The sequence below is a fragment of the Ambystoma mexicanum genome, chromosome 10, assembly GCF_040938575.1.
Source record: "Ambystoma mexicanum isolate Mex_15411 chromosome 10, UKY_AmexF1_1, whole genome shotgun sequence".
In the NCBI taxonomy this organism is placed as follows: Eukaryota; Metazoa; Chordata; class Amphibia; order Caudata; family Ambystomatidae; genus Ambystoma; species Ambystoma mexicanum.
The window spans coordinates 850,018,171-850,045,682 of NC_090932.1; the positions used below are offsets into that span (position 1 = coordinate 850,018,171).

General features: G+C 43.4%; 1 protein-coding gene across 6 annotated transcripts in view; it reads left to right on the forward strand.

Moving 5' to 3' along the window:
* Positions 1-27,512, forward strand: part of LOC138491794 (multiple epidermal growth factor-like domains protein 6) — a 1,495,213-nt gene that overhangs the window by 1,174,527 nt on the left and 293,174 nt on the right. For 3 of the 6 annotated variants that reach the window (XM_069618507.1, XM_069618508.1, XM_069618505.1), the window contains exons 20-21: positions 12,407-12,538; positions 15,169-15,297. The exons of 2 other annotated variants lie outside the window; for them this stretch is intronic. In XM_069618507.1, coding sequence (XP_069474608.1) covers positions 12,407-12,538; positions 15,169-15,297 — 261 coding nt within the window. The remainder of the gene's footprint in view (positions 1-12,406; positions 12,539-15,168; positions 15,298-27,512) is intronic. One more of the 6 variants, XM_069618506.1, reaches the window with a different exon arrangement.

The window sequence follows — 27,512 nt, forward strand, 5'->3', positions numbered from 1 at the left end:
GCGGTAATTCCTCCATCCACCAAGGCGGACACGGTAAAATACCGGCGGCAACCATGGCGCTAACCGCGCCATGGTTACCGCCTACCGTGTAATGAGGCCCTTAGTCTTGATTAGAAGTAGAGGCACTGAAAATGAGTTCAGCTTTTTCATTAGTGACCTTTTCCACTTTCGGTGTGCTGTGAATAGTGACCATAGTGATAGCAATGTTTATTTATTACTTACTACTCATAATTAAGATTTACTTTTTACACGAGTGTGTGAAGCATTCATTGAGTGTTCATTACTGAGTGTTCTGTCAGAAGTATTTGAACATGAATTTAAATAGTGCGGCATCGATCTAAATGCATTGTGTATTGATATTTTATATAGTACATGTCTTTTAATATACATATGAAGGATTACTGGATGTTGTGAGCAGTGGATTATCAATAAAAATGTGAGACTGGGGTAAGCCTGTCCTGTGTTGATGGCTGAGTGCAGCCACCACTCATTTTACTGATGCACAGTAACAGGTATATGATTTTCCCTACCCCTACTTCTACCACAGCCCCTGCTGGAAGGGTCTTGGACACTCACCTTTGGGGTGGAGGGAAGGTTCTGGAGGTAGGAGTGATAAAGGTCATGTCATTTTGATGACCACGGCAGAATGCTGCTCACCATCTCCTATACGCTAAGAATATTCTCTGTGTGTAGCTATTGAATAGGGGCATGGGGGCTGCTACAGACCTGGAGTTACAAAGAATACTAACAATAATATCCACTCTAGTGAAGAGCAGGGTGTAGAACAAAGCTTAAAACACAATCTAGTGAAGAGCAGGGTGCGTTTTCAAGCAGGTGCTCTTAATCACTATCGAGCTAAGGGGTATTAAAATGGCGAACCCACATGTTGATGTCCCTATAGCTGTAAACTGCTGCTGTGCAGTAACAAGGTGGTTACAGGAAGGAGATGTTAGGTATGTCAACTTTACGGTGGCAGTGCCTTGAGGACTGCCAGGGGAAGCCCTGCTAACATATATGAAGACACCTGGTAACCAGTCAGGAAATGTATTTGAGACCCTACACCTTGGGAGGGATCTAGATCAAATAAAGTATATATCCTATGGGTATCCAGAAGTAGCCTTGCAGCAGGTAGACCACCGGAACTGGGTTCAAGGTGGCAAGGTATGGTCCTTTAGCTATTCAAGGGTTAGCCTTAGAACACATAGGGAACACTAACATTCTGGTAAGACAATTTGACACGGTCCACTCTCATGATGTAGAATATAGAGCTTTGGGAGCTGCTCCAGCAGCACCCAGACCAGTAATAGCAGCAGAGGAATCAACACGTCCATTCCAGACCCTCAGCCTTATTGGGCACCTGCCCCATAAGGCAGGAGGACATGCCTAAATGGTATTCTTCTAAGCTGAGCCAGCTAGAGGCAGCTTACCCTCAGGTCACTCTTTAGCAGAGGCAGAGGGCGCTAGCAATTATAATGCCAACTGGTTGTAATCCACCTATGGAACACTGTGATAGTTGGATTTCTGGGTCTAGTTGGGTGTACCTTCATTTAATTGGGACTCCTTCAATTACAACACTTGCCTCCATTCTGGGAGAGATATTGAACTCCCAGGGAGCAGAAGCAGCAATGAGTTTAGGGCTCGTCATAGTTGGGGGCAATTATACCACAACAAAAGATGTACTCATGCTCCTAATAAAAGGTGAGTGCCTGAGACTAGAGGTCTTCAGCGGTTTAGCAGCATTTCCCAGTGACCAAGAAAGGAAACTCCAGTTTGGTCACATTGTAACAGCTACTTACAGGGCCCTAGGCAGAGATCACCTGGGTATATCCCCCAGGGAAACGCAAAGGAAGGAATGAGGTGAGAGTAAGCACTCTGAAAGATCACCACCTTCTAATACCACTGGTAGCAGACAGGAACCAGGCATAAATATCATCTCAGCTAGAGGTAGAAAGGGAAGGACAAGAGTTTACAGTATGCTCTTTGACAAAGAAGAAAGGGAGACCTTTCATAGCAGAACAATATCTGTAGATAAATTAAGGGATAGGGTACATCTTAGACAGCCACAAAGATACAGAGATCAAAACCATACTTCTTCTCCCTTATTGAAAGAGAACAAACAGGGCTTGGCACACAAGGGAGAGCAGACGCCCACCAGGAGAGAAGAGATGAAAGGAGAAAGAAAGCAAACTGCAGCTTTGAGAGTGGACAATGCAACAGTTCTAAACCAGACCCAAAGGATAATACCAGTGGCTAAAGACTCTGGTACGCAAGTTTCCATACTTAAGAAAAACACACAAAGCTTTTACATCACATGCCTACTAATCAAAAGTAGAGGTTATTACTCTCACAGAGGAAGTGGCTGAGGACAATAATGTGTATATAGTTACAATTCAACTTGAAAGGGAACATCCAAAGGAGATAGAGGCACTATTTTGGTATAATCTTCATATAACACAAGATGGCCTTTTAGCAGAATATAATTGGCCCAGGCTTTAGGTTAGGGGAAAGTCCTAGGGTGGAGAAAGTGATCAAACCAGCTTTCTCAGATAGTGAGCTCATATGCAGCCTCATGTGTTTTAGGTGCAGCACAATTGTACAAGAATCATGTAGGGCATGACAGACAGCCCTCCGCATAAAATGCAGTGTTTGCAACACCAAAGTCTGAGACAATATCCAATCTAAACACAGACTATGTCACATTTGAAAATCATTGTGCGTCATTTATTAGTTCAAGGAGTTCTTATACAACAGGGATGCCCATATAATACAGCATTATTTCCAGTATCTAAATCAGATAGTTCATATCGGCTTGTAATTGACTTTAGAGTTTCAAATGCTAGTAAACTCACAGAGGCTGTGCAGAACATGCATAGTTCAGGCTTTCTGAGTAACATACAAAGATACAAATATAAGACTGTATTAGATCCGGGGGAATGGATTTTTTGCACAACCTTTGGATTCAGAAAGCTATAACCTGTAGTGGAAAAACTGTATTGCTTCACTAGTCCCCCACAAGGGTACTAAACAGTCCTGGGCTGTTCATTAGTAGAATAAAATCCCTCTTAGAAAACATACAAGCATGCTGGACATATGTAGGTGACATATACTCTACAGATGATGACTTAATTGCACACTTAGAGAAGGTGGTCTTAATCATTAGGATGTTAGCAGCAGAAAACTACATTTTCAACTTTAAGAAGTCTAAAATACCTGTGTGAAACCTGCCAGTTTTCCCCCACCTACTCCTTTGGGATCTTCCATTCAGGTGACCAGGGAAGGGCCATTGATTTTAGATCTCGACCCTGGGGGTGGTCAAGCGAGGGAGGATCGCCTGAGTGGAGGATCACGAGGGATTGGGAGGAGGATACCCAAGGGCAAGACATGGTATCCCCCCATTCCCAATAATACCCCAATCTCACTCCATCTCGGTTTCCCATTTTCCATGAAATACTGAGAGGAGGAGGATGCAACTAGGATAAGTGAAGATTACCCATAGAAACAACATGGGGAAAGTAAGGGAAACCTACTATAGAAAGAACACAAGTTGTCCCACTAATAGTCAGGCAGGGTCAGACATTTGATCATGACCTCTCACACCTGACTCCACTTGACTGTTTATTCAACTATGGAAGGTCTGGTTTTTCACAGAGTGGTGAGCGAGCTGAGGATGTTGTCCAGACCTGGGAGGCCAAGGTGTCCAGACCAGGGAGGCCAAGGAGCAGTGAGGAGCAGGACCTGAAGCCTGGAGAAGAATGGTGTGTCGAGATGCTTCCCCCGTGTTTGTGAGGAGCTGCAACATGGCTAGGGAGCTGTGCCTCCAAGGAGCAGTAGCGAAGCAGCCTGCATCCTGCTGCTGGTGTTCAACAAAATGCTAGTTCTTTTGGGAATGGTGCCTCTGCAAAGGTTGTCTGAGGGACAGGTAGTGAGACCCTGACCTCAAATCTGTGTATCCAGAGAGACCACTCATCAACATGACGCTGCCTAGTGAATTTCATGTCAGTAAGAGAGAAACTCGGGAGCATGTAGTCGATTGGAGCGGAGCGAGAGAAAGACACAGTTTGTAAAGTGGCATGGCACAGAAAATCAAGAGAAATTACACCTTAAAGGAAAGTGTGTAAAGTGAGCAGAGGCACAGGAAGGAAACAAGCAGGTGCAAGAGTGCACGTTAACTAGGTGCAAGTGCGCACGTTAAAGAAAGGAAAGTGTGTAGAGTGTGCAAGAGGCACAATACCAATAGAACAAAGTAGAGGAAGTTGCAAGTGTTCACGACAAAGTAAAAGAAACAAAGGAACGCAAGAAAGGGGTGCGGGAACCACCTGAAAGTGAGCGGTAAAAGGAAAGAGCAAGGAATGAAGAGAGGGGTTACCGATCAGATTGGCACGCCTAGGAGAAGAAAAAATCCTTGCGGTTTCAAAAGTCTCTGATTGTACCCCACACATGAAATATGTATGAAAGAACTCAATACAAAAGCAAAGGTACATCCTGACAAACTATTTGAATCCAATAGGGGCCTAAGCTTTTGGAACGAAAACCTTGAAAGGCCTATCTACGTGAATTACATATCATTTTGTGACAGCTGAACTTGTGTTTGAATCCAAGAGAAGGGGAATACTTATTGGTTTTGATGCTAAAGGAGTTAAAGCTTGGGGAACGGAACCCAGAGGAGCTTGGAAGGGAACTGTGTATATTTATTTTTAGTTGTGTTTTGGAACTAAAGCTTGGGGAAGGGAACCGCAAGGAACTTCAGACATTTGAAAGTGTAAGACTGCAACAAGAACTATGATGAACAGCCCTTTGTTGATTGAACTCATTTTTTTGAAGCTGACCACTGCATACCTGGTGAGAAAGTCACCTGAAACCAACCTTGGCTTCCTATTGTATGTTGATTATTTCTTTCCTTTTTGAAGACTTCCTAACATATTTTCATAAAGAGTGAAGACAAGCATAGGTTTAGCCACAGACAGACTATTGTTTTGGACATCAACGGCCCCTAGAAACATCAGCTAAGGGAACCATCTCTTTAGAGTTAGGCCCAGCTAGGCATTACACCAACCCAAGAACCTTTTTAAATAAAGGTTTTGAAACTAACATCTTTGAGTCTGTGCCTCTCTTGATACCATGCCTGTCTCACATAGCCTATAGAGAAATTCTATTTCTGGGGTTTTCATTATCTGATGAGGGAAGGTGACTTGCTCCACATTTCCTTGAAAAATGTACACACTTGCAGAGCCCACATAAACTTAAGCAATTGCAGTCCATAATTGCCCTTTCAGACTGTGGACGATCATATGTGGCAGTCAATGCATCATTAGTGAAACCACTATATATATAGTTGAAGCCCAACTTCAGTCCATTAGACTGGAATGGAGAGCACACACACACATCCTGCAACATGTCTACTGACAGATGACTCAAAACAGTCCTCTTCAGGACTGAAACATATACAAGGCCTTAGAAGTGACACTATTTCCTGGTCCAAAAGCATTTACATATTCAGTATGTAACCATGGAGAGACGAAACCCATAGCATACCATTGACATGTCTGTGCAATTGCAGAGCTGACATTTGCTCTAGAAGAAAAGATTCTGGCTGCTTTACAAATGAATGCAGAAGGACCACACCTTAGCTGCAAGCAAGATTATGCACATAAACACACTGTTAGTGCAGTCGGAGGCAGCTACATGCTCTATTATTGTAAATGCGAAGGCACTACACTCCAGATGGGTTCAGTGGGCCGCAACACAGACAGCTCAAGACATAAAATATCACTATAAGCCAGACTGCTACACATGTATGAACAGGGATTGTCTCTACAACCAGAAGCAGATGCAGCAGTACCAGATGTCCCACTTTGGATATTTGCATATGTAATATACTTTGATGGAAGTGCTGTTCCAGCAGTTGGGACATGCTCTAAGTATTCTGCTGCATGTGCTGCTGTGCAAGGGTGAATCAACCATAGCAATGAGTTTGAAGACCAGGATACTTAACCACAACATATAGGTGATATGTCAGCTCAGATTGGTGACTTACAAGGCCCCCTGCTTGCACTAAAACAAATTGATCCACATAAACCCACTCTAATTGTGTCTGATTCAGGCTATGTACAATAAAGTTTTCATTTTGACCTTCAATGGTGGCAAGCCAACTTATTCACAGATTATAAGGGCAAGCCAATACTGTCAAAACAACTTTGGCAAATAGTATGGGACATCAAAAAGGCCAGACCTCTCATCTGGGTTATGCGCACTAAGGCACAAAGAACAGATTATGTGCACAGTGCAGGCAATGCACTTGCTGATGAGTCTGCAAGACAGCGGACTGTACAAAAAGTGGTAGCGGCATTAACCCTCTCAGCCACATACATCAATGACGACATAAAAGCATGTCTGGAAGCAAACAGTCCTAACCCACAAGGGTTCCCCACTACGTATACCTACAATGTAAAAGAGAATACAGTGATAGTCACTATACTTAGGTCAAAAGGAGGCCCCATTGACAGGGTAGTACCGAACAAGCAGGAGGGACTAAAATGAATCCCTGCAGCACATGCAAGTGTAGCCCCACCCACTTTAGGATTTCAGCTACTACTCGACTCTTGCTGGATAGATACTGGTGGCCAGGGCTTAGTAAAGAGGTACGACAGTATATAGCGAATTGCTCTGTATGTTTGCAGACAACAGTGGACACTTCCCATAAACCACCATTAAGCACACTAACATGGGCAACAGTGCCTTTTGAATGCATGTAAATGGACCACATAGGTCCAATGAAACTTATCAACAAGTACAACTATTTGCTAGTCGAGGTAGACTTGTGCACAAGTATCACTAGGCTAATTCTTCAGAAGAAAGCTGACTGTAAGGAGGTCATAAAGGGTTTGCTGTCTGTCATTAGTAGCTCTGATAGTACTGAAATTACTCCAAGCTGGCAATGGGCCAGTCTTTTAAGGCAAAGCCTTAAGAGAGGTACTTTCAAGCTGGGGCTGTACTCTGCGGTTTTCTAACCCATTTGCCCACAAGCTAATGGTGTCATTAAGAGAGCCAATGGGATAGTAAAGCAAGCATTGACTAAATGCATAATTTCTTCTAGTGGTAATCGGGTGAATCATGTACCTATAGTGCAGCATAGTATAAATAACCTATGTCGCCTTTCTCAATGAAGGATAAAAAACCTTATGAGTTGCTTTTTGGTGCTCCTGTGTATATGCCTGACTTAAACAATTATCATAGTTCTCTGACCAGGCCAGACCAGCTGTTTCTCATAAATCTTCTAAGAGACTCCATCCATGGTGACGAAGCACCAGAGCATCAAGACAAAGACAAGTCACAGACTACTTTGAAATCTGGGGACTAGGTCCTACAAAATATCCATGAGAAAGAAGCACTTGGGCTGTGCTTCTGACCTCCTGTGAAGGTAATGAAAAATATTGGCTTGAAAACAGCAGTTCTGCTAGCCCTGCCTCCTAAAAAAGGTACTTGTCAAGTGTCTGTAGACCACCTTAAGCCAGCTCCAGTTAGCTACGCCCCCTTCCCGAGGAAGGAGAGTTTCTATCTTGAACAACCTAACAAGCGGGCAAGAATAGAAGAAAACGAGATGTTGACAGTTTCTCCATAAACCTCCAGATTCTATGAAAATATGTCTATTTGTCTGAGAGCAGAAGAGTCAGAAACAAGACTAGAAACAAAGCCATACACAAGGACCATCCAAAGTATTTTTGACCATCCAAAGTGCACTTAAACCTGCAAATTTTTGGTGAATCAGTGATCCTGTTCTACACTTTGCTGTGGATAAGTCGTCTCACCTTTTTTGTCTTATTGCCTCGGGAAATTTTGTAATCCCAATGGAGATTCCCATTACCAGCCGACAGTTGAACATTTCAACTTTAGATGTAGAATATAAACTGCACCCACTCCATAAGAAGGAGGTGCAGGCTGCTGATGGGGGAGAATTCTCAACCCAAATGAGTATATACCCGCTGGAATGATGGCAGTTCTGGACACGCCAGTATAATACCTAACCTCCAGTGGGTCTAGTATGCAATGCCAGGTAAATACATCATCAGTGATAGATCAATCTAGGCTAGAGACCCCTAAGATGAACATCACAGACACCTATAGGGACCCACTGAGATCCAAGATTGAAGCTTTCACTCAAGGAGCACTGTTAGATCCTGAAGATGGTCTAGAAAAGTTAGATGACATGGATGACCATGTGTGTTTTGTGAAAAATGTTGACATCTTTCTGTTTTACAAACAAAGCCCACTGCAGCAGTCAACAGTTTGGACCAATTGGGAGCATTTTCCTGTTCCACGTTTGCAGTCACTAACAGACTTCAAGGCCCTTAAGTAGCACAACCCAAGTTGGAGGGATAATAGTAGAGCTGAACAACTATACATTTCCCCCACCTCCTACGAATGGCCTATATGTGTGGGCCACACTCTGAAGTGTATTATAAAACATTCTATGCCACTATGACAGAGGAAATATGGCAAAGGTCAGTCCCTCTTAACTTGACATTGGGGGTGAATCTTGGCACGTACGGGATACTGACATTCCACATGTTATGTATTTCCTCAATTTCACTCATTTTTCAGCATTCACTAGTGCAGACTACCTACTTTGGTATACAGACTGGATGGCCAAAGACATCCGAGCAGCTTAACAAAGCAAAGCAACAGGACAACAGAAATGAACACATTAGAAATGCATCAGGCACTCCAATAGGTTGGAATACTGGTGCCAATGAGTATCATAGACGACACATAGGCATAAGAGTAGGTCCTTATGTAGCTAGAGCGGAAATAAACATTTCACAAACCTATGCCATCTCCATAGGCAAAGTATGTCAATTAATGGCAAAAAAACACCTTGGAATGAGGTAGTTAGTGAAATAGACACACGGGGAAGATCAGGTAATTGGTCAGCAATCCTAGACAGGATATGTCACCTAGAAAAGACTAGGACCAAAAAGGAGGTGAAAAAACAGACATCTCCTTCACCCCGGAAAGAAGCTGTCCTGGAGATCCATAGAATCGCTGGATGATCCACATAGAAGAGTCTTCATGCCGCTGACGACAATTTTGTTGCACCGCAGGAGGGACTCTACAATCTGTGATATGTGGTAGTGGATATGGTGCAGTTCTTCGAAGTTGTCCTGGAAACTTTACAAGATGAACAACAGCAGTTGATGAGCTTCTGAAGAACAGACTTTCTGGATACACTGTCTACATGAATTGCAGACTGGTTTACTATTACAAGTCGAGAGCAACTGACAGAACTGAACCTATCAAGAAAAGCTCATAGACAGGCCATTTCAGAGTCCACCTACGCTCTGCTGAGTGTACTCAAGAAGACATCTTATGGAATGTCTGCATGGGACAAATAATTTGTCATGGTCACTGTATGGGCTCCGAAACATTCCCATGCCAGCAAAAACACCTCTGTTGTGTTAAGAACTGCAGTCCTGGGACACCATGCACCAAGTTGACGAGCAATAGATACAAACCAACTATGAGGTGCCTTACACCCATGCCTGTGTGACTCATGAGGACTCTACTGTACAACTCTATTCCCTGAAGGACTTTGTGGGAACACTCCATACAAGGGGCCAAGACATTCACAAGATCATCCCGTGTGAGCTAAATTTGAACTCAATCAAGTGCATGCGGAGTACAATTTGATTGGAAACCTTCACTAGTAAAGTTCTACTACTACGTAATGGATCCTACATTGTGCAGTGTAATGTTTCATGCTATGGTGTGCCTGTGGGAATTGCCAGCTTGATTACTGTCTTGAGTGGTAAAATGTTGCAACATAATTCTTCATCCCCCGAGGGTGGACTGAGTTTGTGCTGAATTGGCCTGAAGTGAAGTTATCACCTATGAAGTTCCTGCTGCTATCCCCGAGATTGGCATACCTCCTGGATGTAAATATACACAACATTAGCACCACAGAATCTTCTATGGAAGCATCAGATAGAGCACTGCAATTGGTCAACGGTCTACTGGATAGAACGCCAGACTGACCAATAGAGATTCAAGCCCTAGTGGAAAGCTCCACTCCAACAAATGGGAGCACCATCCTGGGATCCATTACAAACTGGCTGACAAATACATTTCGTTCTTTCAATCTATTGAATTGTATTTTGGACTTCTTTTGAAACATAGGCTCTGGGATCAAACTTGGTTTCTACATCCTCACAGCTGGGATGATCCTGATCATCCTTTTATATCAGAGTGAAAGGTAACAGAGAAATTGTTCTATGCACCAAATCTGTATCCTGACTAACAGAAGACAACTGCTTGGAACGGTTTGTGTGACGTGCATGCACCTATCTCTGAATCAGTGTCTGCTGATCAGAACCTGCTGCCGCTGCCTCTTCTCAAGAAGAAAATGCTTATGTTCTAGTATTTTGTTACCAGTGAAGATCCTGAGTGAATCACTTTTTTTAAATAAGTGAATAAGTATTATGTAATGTTTTGCATGTTCCTTTGTCTTTTCAATCATATTCACACAATATCCATGGTGCCTCCACATCTAGTGTTATGGCTCGTGGGTGGATGGCATGTAATTTCATGTCTAACCATGCTTTGACCATGCCTATAGCAGCATATTTGAGCCATAGATCCAGCCACTATGCAAATGCTTTCATGTTTAATAAACACAAGCCACAAGCATTGCCTTAGAAATGTTGAAAAATATGACATTAATTTTTTTTTAATAATCTTACCCAGCGTCATGACACTTGAAGTTAGAATGCTGCAGTCTTCAATTTTAAATAAAGAAGTTCACTGCTCTTGAGGCCTTTCTGGGATGAGCACCAAGTGTTTTGATCAATAGTAAACCATGCAAAAGAACTACAGGACTCTTTCCTGAACAACTTTAAGTTGTTGAGAAACCTTAAATTGCTGGATGAGCAAAGCCGACCTTGCTTAGTTGACACAAACTAGATGCTGTTTGGTGATACCACTGCTATGGAGCAAGGCTCTCCCCTCCAATTTGTTTTGCCTTGCCTGTTGTATGCATTAACAGTGGAAAGCCAGATGGTATAAATAAGACAGGCTTTCAGCACAACCCACAGTTGTTCAGTGCTCTCAAGAAGACAAGTAGACTGAAGAAGGGCTGGAGGAAGGAAAAGCAGAGGTGATTATCATGATGGGGGTGGCTTGTCCCTCTTTTTTCTTTGCTGGATTTTAAAGCCACTTACTAGAATATTTTGGCTTATTTTAAGGCCTTTGAGTCCCTAGAGGACTCTGTATATTGACACTTCAGCAGAACTACTGATTTGGATTGAGCTAGATTTCCACCCAAGGCTAGACAGATCACAATTGCACCCAGGTACCCAAGGGTTCAGTGCGCCCTACAAATTAATAAACAAACAAACAGTATCAATTCTGATTGTCTGAGGCTTTCACCATGGTTAATCCCTATTGACATAGACTCCTTTTAAAGTATTATTTTCTTTTTTGTATGCTTTTTGGTGAAAATACTTTTTATTGATGGTTTTTGATAGTTTTGACTTTTGGTGGCATTTTGGCATTTTTTCTTGGATTGTATAAACTGCTTCAGGCATCCAGTCTTCTCCAGCTCCCGTCTCTCTACCTTTTTGCCCTTCATCGATATCACATTGATAAAGGTATTGAGGTACTGAAAGAGGAGGTGCTTCTATGAGGTTGCCTATCATGATTTGGTGAGGCAGGTGCTTTTATATAGATGAGCCTTGCAAGATTTGTGAGGTTGCCTAGCACAACCTGGTGAGGCAGGGAGTAGATTTTGAGGTGACAATGATATCTTGGAGAAGATGGATCAGTCTTAGTCTTGATTGGCGGTAGCGGCACTGACAACGATTTCAGTTTTTACATTAGTGACTCTTTGCATTTTAAGTGCTTTGTGCATGGTGTCCATAATGGTGTCAATGTTTCTTTATTACTTAACTCTCATAATTAAAATATTAATTTTTACACGAGAAGCATTCATTGAGTGTTCATTACGGAGTGTTTTGTCAGAAGCATCTGAACAGGAATTTAAAGGGTGGGGCATCTATCTAAGTGCATTGTGTATTAATGTGTCATATATGTTACATGTGTTCTAATACACCTATGAAGGGTTACTGGATGATGTGAGCATCGACCTTCAATAAAAATATATGTGACATTGGTAAGCCTCTCGTGTGCTGATGAATCAGAGCAGTCGCCAACTGCAGGGGTTGTTGCCTATGCTCTTTATTGATGCACAGTGAGGGTTATATGCTTTTCCCTACCCCTACTCCTACCACAGCCCCTGCTGGGGGTGGGGGGCTTGTATGCTCCCCTGGGGGTGGAGGGAAGGCTCTGGAGATAGGGGTGATCCAAACATGTCAATGCAGTGTATTAAGATGTTTGTATTGTTGCTTCTGTTTTTCAGACTGTGAAGTGGGATTGTGGGGACTGAACTGTGAAGACAAATGTGACTGTAAAAATGCTGAGGATCGGTGTGACCCTGTCAGCGGACAGTGCTTCTGTGAGCCCGGATATGTTGGGAAACTTTGTGAGCAAAGTAAGAAGGAATATGTGACTGCCTAGACTGGCCAGAAGAATTCAGCGTATAACAGATTCTATGACAAAGGACTGCAACCTTTGGCTCTCCAGATGTTTTGGATACAACTCGCATGACCTCCCACCATTGCCTGCTAGGACTGATGGGAGTCGGAGTTCAAAATATATGGGGAACAAAAGATTGCAGACCCCTGTTCAGTGATGATATATTCATAGCCTTCACCTTTTAAATTCAGAGATTACAGCGTGAAGTTATCTCAGTGTTGCTGAAACGATAAGAAATGTACTGATTTCCAGAAAAAATATATACAATGTGCATTAAAAGTCACGCATCTAAGATCAATTAGCAAATGGAGAATCTATTGTTAAATAGGAATTTTTATTTTCAAGTATCTAAATACATTCCAGAAAACCTTGTTAGTCAAAGCCATGATGATCAAAAAAAGATGTATATGAAATAAATCCTCAAATCCAGTGGATTGGATATCAGAAATGAGCTATCGGCCTCTTGTGAAATATCAGGTGTATGGAGGTTAACCATTTGAAGCGTGTAGAATACAGGTATGAGTCCCTTAGGGGACCTCATTCTTCCACTCAATAAAACCCATTACGATTATGGTCTCCTTATGATCAGAGTCACAACATCTCGCTGCCAAAACCGCTGTTAGAATGGAGCACGTTTTGTTGTCCCAGGCACCCCAGATGTCGGAAACCTCACTTGTTCGCTGACAAGAGAGTTTGGCTTCAGAACTCGTACGTCTGAGGCAGAATTTGCCACAAAGAAGTGTGATTGAGCACGGTCACATTTCAACACGAGAGTGTGGCCACAGACTGAAATTATAGACCGCATCAGTAGAATCTTGAGGAATTGAAGGTGTGGAACCAGTAGCATTCCTTGCCCTGAAGATGGACTTTCAAATAGTCTGAAACACGTTGGCAATACAGTGAATAATTGGCGCTATTTGGGAGTGGTGACTCTTAACCCAAAGACTCTTTTTGGTTATACTGATAAGTAGAGATTGTGAATATAGGCCAAGGAGACTTTTACAATTGTTTCTTTTGAATATTGGGCAAAATTGTGTTGTATGAAAACGTTTGAAGTTTTGAACAGGATATGTCCCTACTGAACAATAGTTATTTAAATAATTACCGCATCTGGGAGAAGGCATTTACCTCCCCGGACTCATACCAAGCTCTTGAAGAGAGACCAACAATAAATAGAATACATAAAAAAGGATTGCAGATTTTGTTTAACCTGCTAAACAGACAAAATTGGGATGTATTTCCCTTTGGAGTGCACTGGTGGCTGACGTGTAGCAATACACTTTTTTTTGTTTTTAGTGCTCAGTCTATGCCACACTGATTGCCGTGCAGCTAGCTACATGGCGCTCTGCTAGCAGTGCTCCTCTCATGCATTTAATGATCCTAGCCATTAGTTCAGCAAAGAACTGTGGCACATGTTTGTCATTCATTATCCCAGCTCTAAGACACTACATGAAACCCAAGGAACATTTGCTGTGATTCGATGCACAATGCATTTCTGCAATGGCACACAATTAAATTCAATTGATATAGCTAAAAGAAAAAGCAGTAACACAAACATATTTGTTCTAGAATTGATGGATGGGGGAACACATTTAAATGGGACTTCTGTTTTTTTTCCCATCAATCATTTCGACCTGATGTGTGGTGTCAAGCTGTTTTGTATTCACACTACTGTGAACACTTTAGAGACATGCAGAACTACTGCAGCCACATTCACATAAAAGGTACCTGCTGAGTCTTCTGTGGGCAGTGTCACCAGGCATGTGTTCCTGGGCATTCTCTGCGCCACCACAAAGCTGGAGCAAACCACTGACTTGACCAGTTGGGAGGGCCTAATCCCTTACAAATAGTTATATCTGTAGCTGGGTCTGGTGTTGAACACATGGTGCCAGTTTTGAATATGGGGATGTTTCTCCCCACCATGCATGATGCCCCAGGCATTGTGCATGGGGTGGATATGGGGCTAGCTTGAGGATCACCACATGCGTGCAGAGTTTCCTCAATCGTCATGCACGAGGAGTGAATGAACAGCGGAATCATCCTTGAAAACCGCTTTGCAGGCCACAGTTGCAAGCAGGCTACTACTGCCAGTGGAGAATTGGCATTTTACTTAATCATTTTGCTGGATATCTGGTCATTGCATCGACTGCCAAACCCTCGAATGCCATACCGTTGAAAAAAATGCATCAACAAAAAAAGCATTGAATGCTTTTTTTCAATGGTAAAGGGATTATTTTAATTATATTGGGGTTTAAAGGTTAAAAAAGGGGGATTTGGGGTGGGAACCCCCTTAAAAAAAATAATTTGATGCTTTTTTGGTCGATGCATTTTTTCAATGGTATGGCATTCAACGGTTTGGCAGTCGATGCAATGACTATGAACCATTTTGCTGGTTCCTTAAAGTTTTCTAATATCAAGCAAGAAAAACAAAAGTTTATGTCGAAGGTTCAGAGTACCAAAAGTGGCAAGGAATGGCTAGACCTGTCAGAATTCAGCAATTATAAACATAGCTACATGGTCATGTCAGTAAGGTGTTCCGCCGTAGAATGGTATAACGAACTTGCACGCTATTATTTTCCTGTGCAGAATGTCTGGAGGGTACCTTTGGTCCAAGCTGCACACACAGCTGTCAGTGTGAGAATCAAGCGGCCTGTGACCATGTCAGTGGAGCCTGCACTTGCACCGCTGGCTGGACAGGAACATTCTGCGAAAGAGGTACATTAATTTTTCTCTTAATAGTTGTAGGTTTTTAATCTATAAACAGTGCCTATATGTTGGACGTGACTATGCATTTGAGTTATTCCTGAGGAAATTGTTTGTCGGAATCCAAAAAGGAAATAAAAAGCATTTGGCTAAAAGAAGCATAGGGCTCCGGTGACGGGGGGCATAGAGGGCAGTGCATTGAGAGTATAATTGGACATAGGCGGGAGGTTTAATAGCATGCATTGATAAAGCTGGGTTCACTGTACAAAGCTGTGTTCTGCAACATGCAGATCTCAAGAGGTTGGGGAAGACGACTCCCATGACCCCTCACCATTGACTAAACTGGCAAGAGTTGATCAGAGTTGTAATTATTACTATATGGAGAGTCAGTGGCTGCAGACCCCTAGGAAAACATTATATATGTGTGCGCATTGTATGTATGCGTGAAGGGATACAGTGGGGAATGTTGTAAGCACTGTGCAAAGTGCTTTGTTCAAGAGTTGGTTTGCCCTTAACAGCCAGCATAAAGGGTCTCTTTGCATACAAAACCAATCAAATTAAAAAAGATGATCATAGGTTTGATAAAAAAAATCGAAATGGCTCTTGGAGGCATGGCCCACAGCATGGTGTCTGCATTGGACTATGTGCTGACACTCTGAAAATAGAAAATGGAAAAGGAGACTGAAATTCCTTATCTGTGTTGCTGATTTGCGGTTCCTTCACAAAGAGGCCTGCACTTTATAAGTTAACCCCTAAGCATTGGGGTCTGAAAGATTTTAATGTGGCACTCTAAGCTATGTGCGGTCAGGGGACAAAAGAAAGACGGTTAGTCTGCTCCGTGGAAGGCCTAAAGAGTTGGGATTGTGTCAGCGGTGGTCGATGAAAACCTGTTGAAGGCCGATAGGTCAGAGGTAGAACCGGTTGTGAATCATGTGACTTACTGCGATTCCCATCCCCAGCTAAAACAGATGAGCATGGTAGGCAGCAGGGGAAATCGAGATGGCCGTGCAACCGCACTTGCTTCAAACCTATTTGCCTTAAGTAGGTCTCCACCTACCATGACTTGCACAACTCTATCCCCTCATGCCCTCCTGTGTGGAGCCTAAAAGTTCTATTTTCTCTCTCCTGCCTGCACATAGTTCCCATAGCTACATTAAAATGTGTCAGGATGCAATACAAGGGGTTAACTTCTGAAGTGCAGGCCTCTGTGTAGAAAACACAAATCAGAAATGGAGGTACAAACGGATAATAAATTTCAGTGGTTAGTCTAAATTCTTTTTTTTTAAAGCTTCATTCTATCTGTACCTGAAGATCTCAAAAACTTGCAAATGCATAACTTTGTAAGCCTCATCTTGTTGAGGAAGGGGTTATAGCCCTCACATAGAGTGGAATTATAACTTACAATTATTAATTTATAATGCGCTTAATACCAACAAGTGGTTTCTGAGCTTTGTTCGGGATTTGAACTGCTGCACGGTCTTGCTTCCGAGACAAACCATTGCCCCTGAGCTGTCCATGCCTGGTGTTGCACTCCTCCATATAAATAAGGCCAGTAGTCCGTGTCGTCTTACTTCTGCTGATGGCACACCAATATTACTAGGAATGATAACAGCCAAAGGCTTTTTTTATTTCTGTAATCCTGCGGGGAATTATAAATCGGTGCAGATATCCATAAACGTTTCGGAGAATTTCGCTAGTACAAAAACACCCTTCTGGTGGATATGATACAGCCATGGTGCACAATTAGCATGCGAGAAGCATTGTAAGTTGTCCATCCCGTCCCACTGCCGCCCAGTGCATACTGGGAAGTCGTTGCTGTCAACAGCAGCTTTCTGCTACAGCCCATTTTCCACCAACCCCTTTTATGTAATGGTCTTACCACTTTTGGAGCTGTGGGATGTTCTGACCAACTGGCTCTGCTCTGCAACATCACTGTGAGTTGCTTTCATCAAAAACAACAGAAGTGCCGCTGGAAAGCCTTATGCGCGCTAAAAATCGCTGAGAAGTGCGCAGGGAAACCTGAAAAATGGGCCACCAATCCATTTTGCCAATGTCAGTGGTAAAACGGGAGACCACACTGCCAAAACCGATCATTGGCCTGCCCACAGAGTAAAATAAAACAGCTTGGAAAGGCAGTGCTGCATTGCGAGGAAAATCCAGGCGTGTTTAAAATCCATTTTTCCTTGGCTGTTGAAAGTACAAAATCATTGTTCCCAATCATCAGAGAAGATCCAACATCCTTGTGGGGTGTTCACCATCACCTTTTTGAAGGAATCCCCATAAGCACCATGACAGGAGAAACACCTTTCATCATAAAAAATCCACATTCAAAAGGTGCTTGCCTTGGAAAAATGTCAGCTATGGGTGCAGTACCGCCACTCGACTGCGTCCTAGCTGTCATTACTTATACTGTCAGTTTAAAACTTTAAAATCAAATTGTGGAAAAGAAGAGACTTGCCATCAAAAGCAATGTGGGTTGTTACAATTCAATCCCTGTTTGAAAAAGACTGGAATGAAGAGATTTGTGTGGATATTTGTAGAAAACATAATTTTATTGTAGAAAAGACAATTTTAAGCATTGTTTTAAAAGTGAACTTCCAAGGCACATTCCACAGTTTGCTCAAACAAAAGCATCTTCCCCCCCTGATCCTAGCTCAGGAACTGGCCTGGGTTTGTTAATGGAGGTGGGCAGGGATTTGCTCTGCTGCTCTGGGAAAGAGACAATAGGCTTCTTGAACTGAAAGGAAGTACAAATTCGGGTGTCGACAGAAAACAACTGCTGGCAGGAAGAGGCTCAGGTTGCTCTGGCCCAGCCAAACCTTGGAGGCAGGGACAGACAGTTTTGTTTATTCTGAAAGCACAGAAAATATCTTTTTGAAAAAGACTCATAGAAAACTGAAAAAAATTGGTAAAAACCTGTAAATATAGTGTTGTTAAAATGAAATTTATGCTCACAGTTTGAAACTACTCTGGAATCTGTGCGATATTCAGAGACCGGACTATTAAAATGTTAATATTGTAGCAATTGTGATCATGCTAGGAATATGAAAGTTTACAGGATTATGCCCAGATGTCATGTGCATGTATGTGGAAAAATGTGTACAGATCTGACACTGGGTATCCAACCAAAAGTGTGAAAAAATGTCCGTTTTGAACCGAAACTCTCAAGAAGATGGGACTCGGATGGATACGTGCTCTATTTAATCTGTGTTGTGGATATGTATTGTTAGCAAGTTGGTGATATTGTAGATATGCTTTCTATGAAACATAGATTTTCTGTATAGAAACAAAGGGGAGGTTTTTCCCTGGATTGTAAATTGCAGCATCACTATGACACTAGGTTTCCTTCTCAAATCAGGGGAGAGGAAATTCTCTGACCAATCGGATTCCTAAAAGTTGGGCTTAGCAAAATCAGCCTACCTACACCTTTGGGAAATGGATAAATAGGGACTGTTTAGGACCTAGAGACACACACACATTCCCCCATCAACTGATTTATAGGTGAAGCGCTCTGCAGGACAATCCAGATCCAGACTCAAGAACTCTGAAAGCAGAGGCCCAATGCCAAAGCTGAACCTTTCTCAGCTTGGCCTTTAAAATCTTACAACCTGATTTTAACCCCAGACTTCCAACGGGCACACCAATATTGAACAGCATGGCTGTGCTGTTTTCTGCTTCTTACCAAGAACTCTTGCCAGAATTCAGAGATCCAAACCAGTAGAGCAGAATTCCAGTCCAAAAACTTTGACCAGATCTTTGACGGCCCTATTCAAAACCATAGTTGTGAGTATTTAGCATAGAATTGTACATAGCCAATCTCTTAGCTTTAAGTAATCCAATCCCAGACCATTCCCAGATCATTCTAGCATATCCATAACTACATTGTAGAATCTCTTTTGTCTGTTCTGAATCTTTCCCTCATCCATATAGTCCTTTGTTAATTGTAGTGATAAAATCATCTTTGCGCTGAGATATTTTCTGAAGAAAGGCAAGCGTCTCGGCAGATCGAAACCGTCCGGGGGTGTCACTGGATCGGTGGCTGTGCATTCGTGTAGCTTGTGGCTTCATAGACTCCCTAGTGTAAACAAATCTTTGTAATATTCAAAAGCGCATCTTTTATTTGAAAATCTTGACTCTTTTGAGAAAAATCGACCTCTACTAAAACCTCCATAACTTCTGAACCGTACATGCTAGAAACAAAACTTAAATTTCAGATTGAAGCTAACATCCTCAGCTTTCAAACGAAGAATGTAGAACTGCATTCTAACTCCTTATAGTTTTTCTGTAATCGCTTTTCTCGTGCGCTGAAAAGTTTGCAGCAAATCTGCATTTGGCTCAATTTCATCACCTGTAAAATAGCTATTTCTTGCCCTCAACCTCTGAATTCAGTTTCCTATCTGCCAGTCATTCAACCATCATTGCTAGTGTTTACCTGAAGCTATCCAAAGCGGCACCCACTAGTTTTGAATCCCATCATTTTTTATTTTTTTCCCTATTCATTTAAAATCACATTCAAAAGCATTCGACCTGTTTTAAAATCATTCCTGTTTTTCTCTAAGCTTGCTGGGCGGAACTGGATTTGAAACTGCATTTGTAGAGTGTTTATTCCTGAAACCTGTTTTCTCTCCTTCCATCTCTATATTGCATATTAGGGGGGAAGAGTGATTGCATTTGATTGAACACACAAAAGTATTATTTCTGTGCTGCATTAATTTCCTATCATTGCATTGAACCCACACAAAGTTTTATTCTATGCTACATTATTCTTCTCATCCACACTCCTACTGATTAAAGAGATTGTTGATTGTAATATCACCCATTGGTGATCATTGTGTAAATATTAATAAGTGTGATATTTAGATATTGTTCAAATTCATAAAAGTGTGATGTATATCTTGTTCAAATCCATCAAATAAATCTTTTAACTTTGCAAAACAACCTACTTCTTGGTTCAGTCAGAACGGGGGGATTCAAAGAGAGGAGCGTGATATAAGGGTACATCATTCATAAATAAAAGAACTTTAGACATAAAAATATATAATTAAGGTTTCCAGCTGGGCATCACACGCCAGGCATCGACTTAGGTGGAGTGCTGGGTTGAAACCACTTACAGAGCAGACGTGCGAGTGGCTGACAGCCCCATACAACAAAAACATGTATTGTATATTTTTTGTGCAATTTCAAAACTTCCGATGTGGAGTCAGATCACGTTGGGCGTGGTTGTAAACAATCAAAATGCCAAGGCGCCTCCAATTACCACTGCTTGACCTGTGAAAGCTAGTTAGTCCCAGTGTTCAGAATGCTGGCACGCCCCTCCCCCATGACCTACCCGTGCAGTCAGATTACTTTACAGTGATTAGATTAAAAGCTATTTATTTGTTTATTACGTCTTAATAGCTTTCATTTTCCATTTTACTCACTTGGATAAAGTCATTTGAGGGAATGCATGACGGTGATTGTTATTCGTAAGGCACAAAGTAATGGGGCTAGTAAGTACAATATGTCGGCCAAGAACGTAACCAAAGGTATTGTGGCTACTGTTAATGTTAAAGGATATTTGTACTGCGCACTATCACCACTGGAGTGGTCCCCTGGTGCTCTGGAAGCTCTGAAAGAGGGATAGGGGGTGGGGTGAGTTAGTGGGAATAAGCTGGAAAAGTGCTAGAGAGCAGTGATGTGCTGTTGGCAGCCTCAGCCCAGTGGGTCCGTTGGCTGGGCTTGGGGTGTTTTACGGTCGGTAGTTGACGTGTAAGTCTATATGCAGTTTGTTTTGTTGTTGCAGTTTAGTGAAGTTTGTGCGGATTGCTGCATTTTAGGCTTGTGGTTGTGTTTGGTTAGAGTTTGAGAGGTGTATGCAGAGGGATGAAATTGTTAGTGGATTGGTTAGTTGGCTTTGCTGTCCCTGCAATTATGTCTAGGTGTGATGCTTGCCATCATTCACCATGCCATCGGAGTGTGGCACTTGCCAATTTCAATATTCCGTCTAGATGTGAGGCAGGCTAGTGATCATGATTCCATTCAGGTGTTGCACTTGTCATCATTCACAGTTTTGTCTAAGTGTGGCACACACTAACATTCATATTTCTATCTAGATGTAACGCAAGCTAGAGTCAAGGATTCCATCTAAGTGTGGTACATGCCAACATGCTACTGTGTGCACTGAGTCTCACAAGCACGTGATATTAGTTAGTCATTAGCCAGATCATCCTATAACATGATTGATAGAGGCCTGTCACAGTTACAATTACCTATATTTTAGCTGGCTTTGGTGCTAGGTAAACACACACGTTGATCAAGGCGTATTGATAGTATGTCTCTTGTTACTTCGTTCAATTTTATCCTTGTTGTTTGTAGCCTGCAAGTATATCTAGCCTCCAATTATTTTTAGGTCCCATTCTCTTATACCGCCTCTTGGTGATGGCTTCACAATATCCACTGCCAATAACTCGATGTCCTTTTTCTTATCCATTTGACGAGTTGTGTTACAATGTTGTGCTAGTGGTAGCTTAGTGTCTTGTTTCCAAATGGTTCCTAAGTGTTCTCGGATCCGTGTCCACAGTTGTTGTATTGTTCTGCTAACTTAACATTTATTGCAGATACATGCAATAATAAAATATACACAACATATTTACTGCAACAGTTTAGAAAGTGCCTAATCTCAATTAGTTGGGTGTCAGTGGCCATGAAACTATGAGTGTTATGCAAAGCATGTGGGCACATCCTCCAAAAACCACATTCATAGAATCCGTATAGACTTCACGCTGTCTCCAACTAGTTCCCCTCAGTTGTTTGTTACCATAAAAGTGGAGGGTCCCTACCTAGATCAGTTTCCTGTGGTTGGGGCCATATAAATGTTGTCATTTGGTGTACCCCAAGCATAAGCCACCTCAGTGCTGTGGACAGTTCCACAGTGTGTCATCATGGCGTATGATGCAGCTGCGGCTCAAGGCCCAACTGTGGGATAGAAGAGTGACTGTGCTGGGATACAGGAAGGAGAGATCAGGTGGTAGTTCCTTCCTGGTCCAGACAATTAGGCTATGAAATACCCTACCTTCTGATCTCTGCAGGGAGCACAATCATCTACCTTTGGGGAAGAAATTAAAAACTTTTCTATTAATCAGTAACTAAGTCTTTTTGATTTAATCTGTCAACAGTAACACTCCATGGTTTCAGCTTTTAGTTCACTTTTTATATAGCACCAAGATGCCTTCAGGTGACTGCTGTGCTGTATAAAACTACCATATAAAATGGCATGAGATCCGCTCTGATGCCCTCACAATTTTAATGCGGCAGAGCTCTGTTTACGATGGTCCTGAAAGTGAGTATTTAAGTCTTCTGTAGAGTCCTGTTTTATGTTTTGTTCTTAATAGGACACTTTTTCCCCTAATTTCAGAATCAAATGTGCAGGGGTAAGATTGTTTCAAGTGCAATATAATCTGATAAAAAAAATAAGTAACCAACTCCCAGTAGTCATTTGGTTATACCCAGCCTATAATTTGGGAGCTTAACCAGACATCTTCTTTGAATAGCTGCAGTGAGTGAGCAAGTTAGGGGTCAACCACACTCCAAAATGAGTCAGTTTGATCTCCTTTGACAAGGGCTCTTTGGACGTTCACACGTATGCCTCTGTCCCTTTAAAAGTCAGGAGCGTAAAGATGGCAAGAGTTCACCCAATGACTCCTACCGATGGATGCTTATTGTCCCCCAGAGCAACTGAATACTATTTAGTGAACATTGGTATGATGGCATACAGGACATTTTCTGTAAATCTGATTTTTAAGTTGTTGTTTTTAATCTCAACATAGGAACCACTACAAGGAAAAAAACAAAAATATTGATTATAGCAGACAACACAGTAGTTACTTGTCGGTAGCATATCACATTATTTTTATTATGCACCTATATATTGTAGCAGCATAAAATATACATTTTATGGCCATCTTAATGAAAAATGAATTACCTATGCAATTGCTGCAGCCTACTATCATGGATTCCAACTTCATAAACCCCTGCTTTGTGGCCTTTCTTCGTAAATCGTGTTTAGCTGTGTGCGTTTACACCCTGCACTCTAGCTTCATTGCATTGTATCTATGCTACTGCTAGGCCACCTGTGAGATTAGGTCAGATTATGTCAGAATTGTGCAATCTCCATCACTCCTTTCCTAGGCAAACTCTTGGAAAAACTGGCCATCTCCCAGCTTAATCTTCACACTGAATCTGTTGATTGCCTTCATGATAATCAGTCTGGCTTCAGAGCTGCCAGAAACACAGAAACTGCTCTCCTGAACATCTGTGAAGACCTGCTCTCCAACTTTGACTCCATCACCCCCTGTGTCCTCATCTTACTTGATCTCTTTTCTGCCTTTGACATGGTCAACCATGTCATCCTGCTCAACCGTCTCTGTGATAACTTGGGCATCAGTGCTCAGGCCCTGGCGTGGCTGACTTATTTCTTCTCTGATCGACCCTCCTAGGTCCAACTTGTTTCCTTCCTCTCCTCTATCTCTACCTGTGGTGTTCCCCAGGGGTCTAATCTCTCTCCCTGGCTGTTCAACCAATACCTGGCACTTATTGCCCATTGCATTGCTGCTCTATGCCCCAGCTTCCAGTGCTATGCAGATGACAATTCTGCCTTAATGCCAGTAAAACTGAGATTCTCCTCATCGGTACACCCGCTCCCTTCTTTCCTGTCAATCTCTGGCCGGCCTCTCTTGGCACTCTTCCTGCTTCCACCTACAAGGCTAAAAACCTTGGGGTCATCTTTGACTCCACACTCTCTTTTTCTCCTCACATGTATGACGTCTCTATGAAGTCAACTACAAGATACACCTCCTCAGAGGTATTCTTCCTTTCCTCTCCTTCCCCCAGCTCACTATCTCCAGAGCTCTGGTTCTCTCTAGGCTGGACTATTGCACCAGTCTCTTTCTAAAAGTGCCTGCTCCTACTCTCTGCCCTCTGCAACTCACCCAGAACAGGACTGCGAGACTTGTCCTTGGCCTCAAGCCCAGAGATCGTATCTCTCCAGGACTGAAATCTCTGCACTGGCTCCCAGTGACTGTGAGGATAAAGTTCAAAACCCTCTGCATTGTCCACAAGGCCTTCTGTGGCCAGGGGCCTCAATACCTTCAACTCCCTCTGCCTAAACATCTTCCTTCTCAAGCTCTTTGCTCATCCACCTCCAACTCCCTCAGGGTCAGTCGCTTCACCAAGCAACGAGTTGGTGGTAGATCTTTCTTCAGCTGGTGCCTCCCTCTGGAACAGCCTCCCTGCCTCCCTGAAACTTGAGGAGAACCATCTCCGGTTCCGGAAGCACCGCAAAACCTTCCTCTTTGCTTCTGCTTTCTCTCCTCCTCTCCCCTACCAGCGCTTGACACCTGATGTTTGCACTTACCCTTGCACTTGCCACCAGCAGGCCGTACATTTTACTTATTGTTTTATTTATTCTATGTAGCCCATGTACTGCACTGTTCCCTCCCTCTTTCCCCCACACGTTTCCCCTTCTGCTTCCCATGCACTTGCGCAATCTCAATGACACCTGGCCTAGTAATATTGTTGCCTCTGTCTTCCCTCTGTTCCACCCCTTGCCTTGCCGCACCTTGAAACACTTGTGTATAGGCGCGTTATTAATGCCATATCATAGATCATCAAAGTCACCCCTCTCCTTTCAAACTCCCTCTGTCACCCTAATGGCACTCACCATCTCTCTTATCTTCTCTAATTGCTACTCTCTCTCCTATCCCCCCTCTCTCACTAAGTCCAGAATGAAAAAGCACCAAAAATATATCTTGCGTGCAAACCCTGGCCTTTCCATCACAGACACCTACTTCAGTGCAACCTCCAGAGAGGTCTTCTTGGATATCCTCTTCTCTGTCCCCTCTCCAGACCTTTGGACTCCTCATCTCTACTCTCTCCTCTTTCACTTCCTCTCCCATTAAGGGTGGGACCAAGTGGGAAGTCCTCTTGGCTGGCATCTCATCCTCACGCTGCATTGTTAATGTCTACCACACTGGCACTATCCTGGTCCAGGATCCTCAACCCAACCTTCTACTCTTTGACCAAATCCTGCCTTCCCTCATCAACATCCTTCCTTCTCCTGCCTCTCCACTTACCACTCTCTCTGTCCCTCCTCCCTGACCAGAGTACCATACCCCTGTACTCCTCCTCAGAAAACCTTCAAAGGCAGAAACCGCCTCCACCTGTCACCAATTAACGCCCACTCTGCCAACAAACACTCTGCTGACATCTGCCTCCTTCTTGAAGACACTGACCTTGACTTTCTCCCTGTCACTGAGACTTGGTTCAATGCTAGCTCAATCACTGCTTTTTGACTCCCTCCTCCCTGTAGTCTTCGAGATAATGTCCAAGCCTCGACCTCACTGTACCCACCCAACTCTAAACATCCTTCGAGAGCCTGGTCTGCAAATTGGTAATCTCTCCCTCCTCCACTCTGACCACTGCTACCATCTTCTGGCTTCCAGGCACTACCACCCTGTTCCTCTCTGAATGGGCTGATTTCTGCTCCTCCTCCTTACTTTCATCCACTTCCAACCTCCTCCTCTTGGGTGACTTCAACATCCAATTGGATGCCTCTGCCTCAGCATCCACTCATTTCATTGACCTCTGGGCCTCTCTTCCTTTCCATGCTCTCCTCTAGTCCAGCACACTTGGCTGGACACACCCTGGACACCATCATCCACTCCGACCTCTCGCTCATTTCCTCTCTGGTCACCCCTCTCTCCTGGTCAGACCATGCTCTCCTCCCACCTGAGTCCCTTTGGCCCTCCCACTGCACCCACAAAAGCCCTGCCATCCTTGTTCTGGAACATTCGCCCGATGAAACGAGTGTCAGCTGCTGCCTTAGCCTCTACCTTCAACCCCCTTTTCCCCACCTCAGGCACCACCTCAGACTCTGCTCTCAGTGATCTTCACTCGGCAATCACCAATACCCTTGACATCCTTGCCCCAGTTATGAGGATCCACCTTAAACCTGCCTCTAAGCCTAACACCTAGTATGACTTAGAACTTGCAGAACTGAAATGAAAGGGCAGAGCTACAGACCGGAAGTGGCAAACCTCAGGTTCACCCTCTCACAAACTGGACTACCTCCTGCTTTAAAGGCAATACAGACTTGCCATCCGTGCCGAGAAAAGGGTCTACATTCAGGCACGGGTATCGGGTGCATCCAATAAAAAGGCCAAACCTTTCAAAATCTGCAGGGAGATAGCCAACCCTGCAGTCTCCTCTTCCTTCCCAGGCCCTCTGCAATGCACTGGCCACACACTTTACCACCAAAATTCAGGACATCATGAACACCCTTGTTACTCACCAACCTAACCCATCTCACACCCCTTTGCCTCCCTTGGCCACTCCCCCTCCTCATTGACCCCTGTTACACCTGAAGAAGTTACCAGAGTTGTCCACTCCATTCTGCGCCCACTAATGAAAAACCTTCAGCAGACCCTACTTGTCCATCCAACTACCACCCTATTTCAATCACCACCTTTGTGGGGAAACTGCAGCTGCCCTTGCCCCAACTCAACTCGCACAATGAGCTTGTCAGTGGTCTCCATGGTCATCAATCTGGATTCCGAGCATCCAAGGGCATAGAAACTGCTCTTCTGAACACCTATGAAGAACTGCTCACAACCCTGGACTCCAACTCCGCTGCTGTCCGTATTCCACTTGATCTCCCCTCTGCCTTTGACACTGTTAACCATTCCATCCTCATACAAAGGCTGCATAATACCCTTGCTATCTCGGAATAGGCACTGAAATGGCTGACCTATTTCCTAAATGGCGGCTCTTCCCATGTCATCTTGGGCACCTTCTCCTCTCCTACTTCCTTTCCACCTGTGGTGTCCCACAGGGATCTATCCTCACCCTCTGGCTCTTTAACATGTACCTTACTCAGCTGGCACAGTGTTATGGAGACAATACTGAACTCTTTCCTGCTGACTCACTTGCACCTTCCTTCATCCCTGACTGCCTGCCTGCCATCCAGGCCTGGTGCACTTCCAATGATCTCTGCCTCAATGGCAGCAAAACTGAGATCCTTCACATCGGGACCCCTGCTCCCTCCATCTTCCCTTTGCTCTGGTCTTCCTCATTGGGCTCTCACCCTTCACCCTCTTCGGAAGCCAGAAACCTTGGTGTCCTCCTCAACTCCTCCCTTTCCTTCCTCCCCCGCACTCGGGTCATTGCCAAGAAGTCCCAATTTCAGCTCTTCC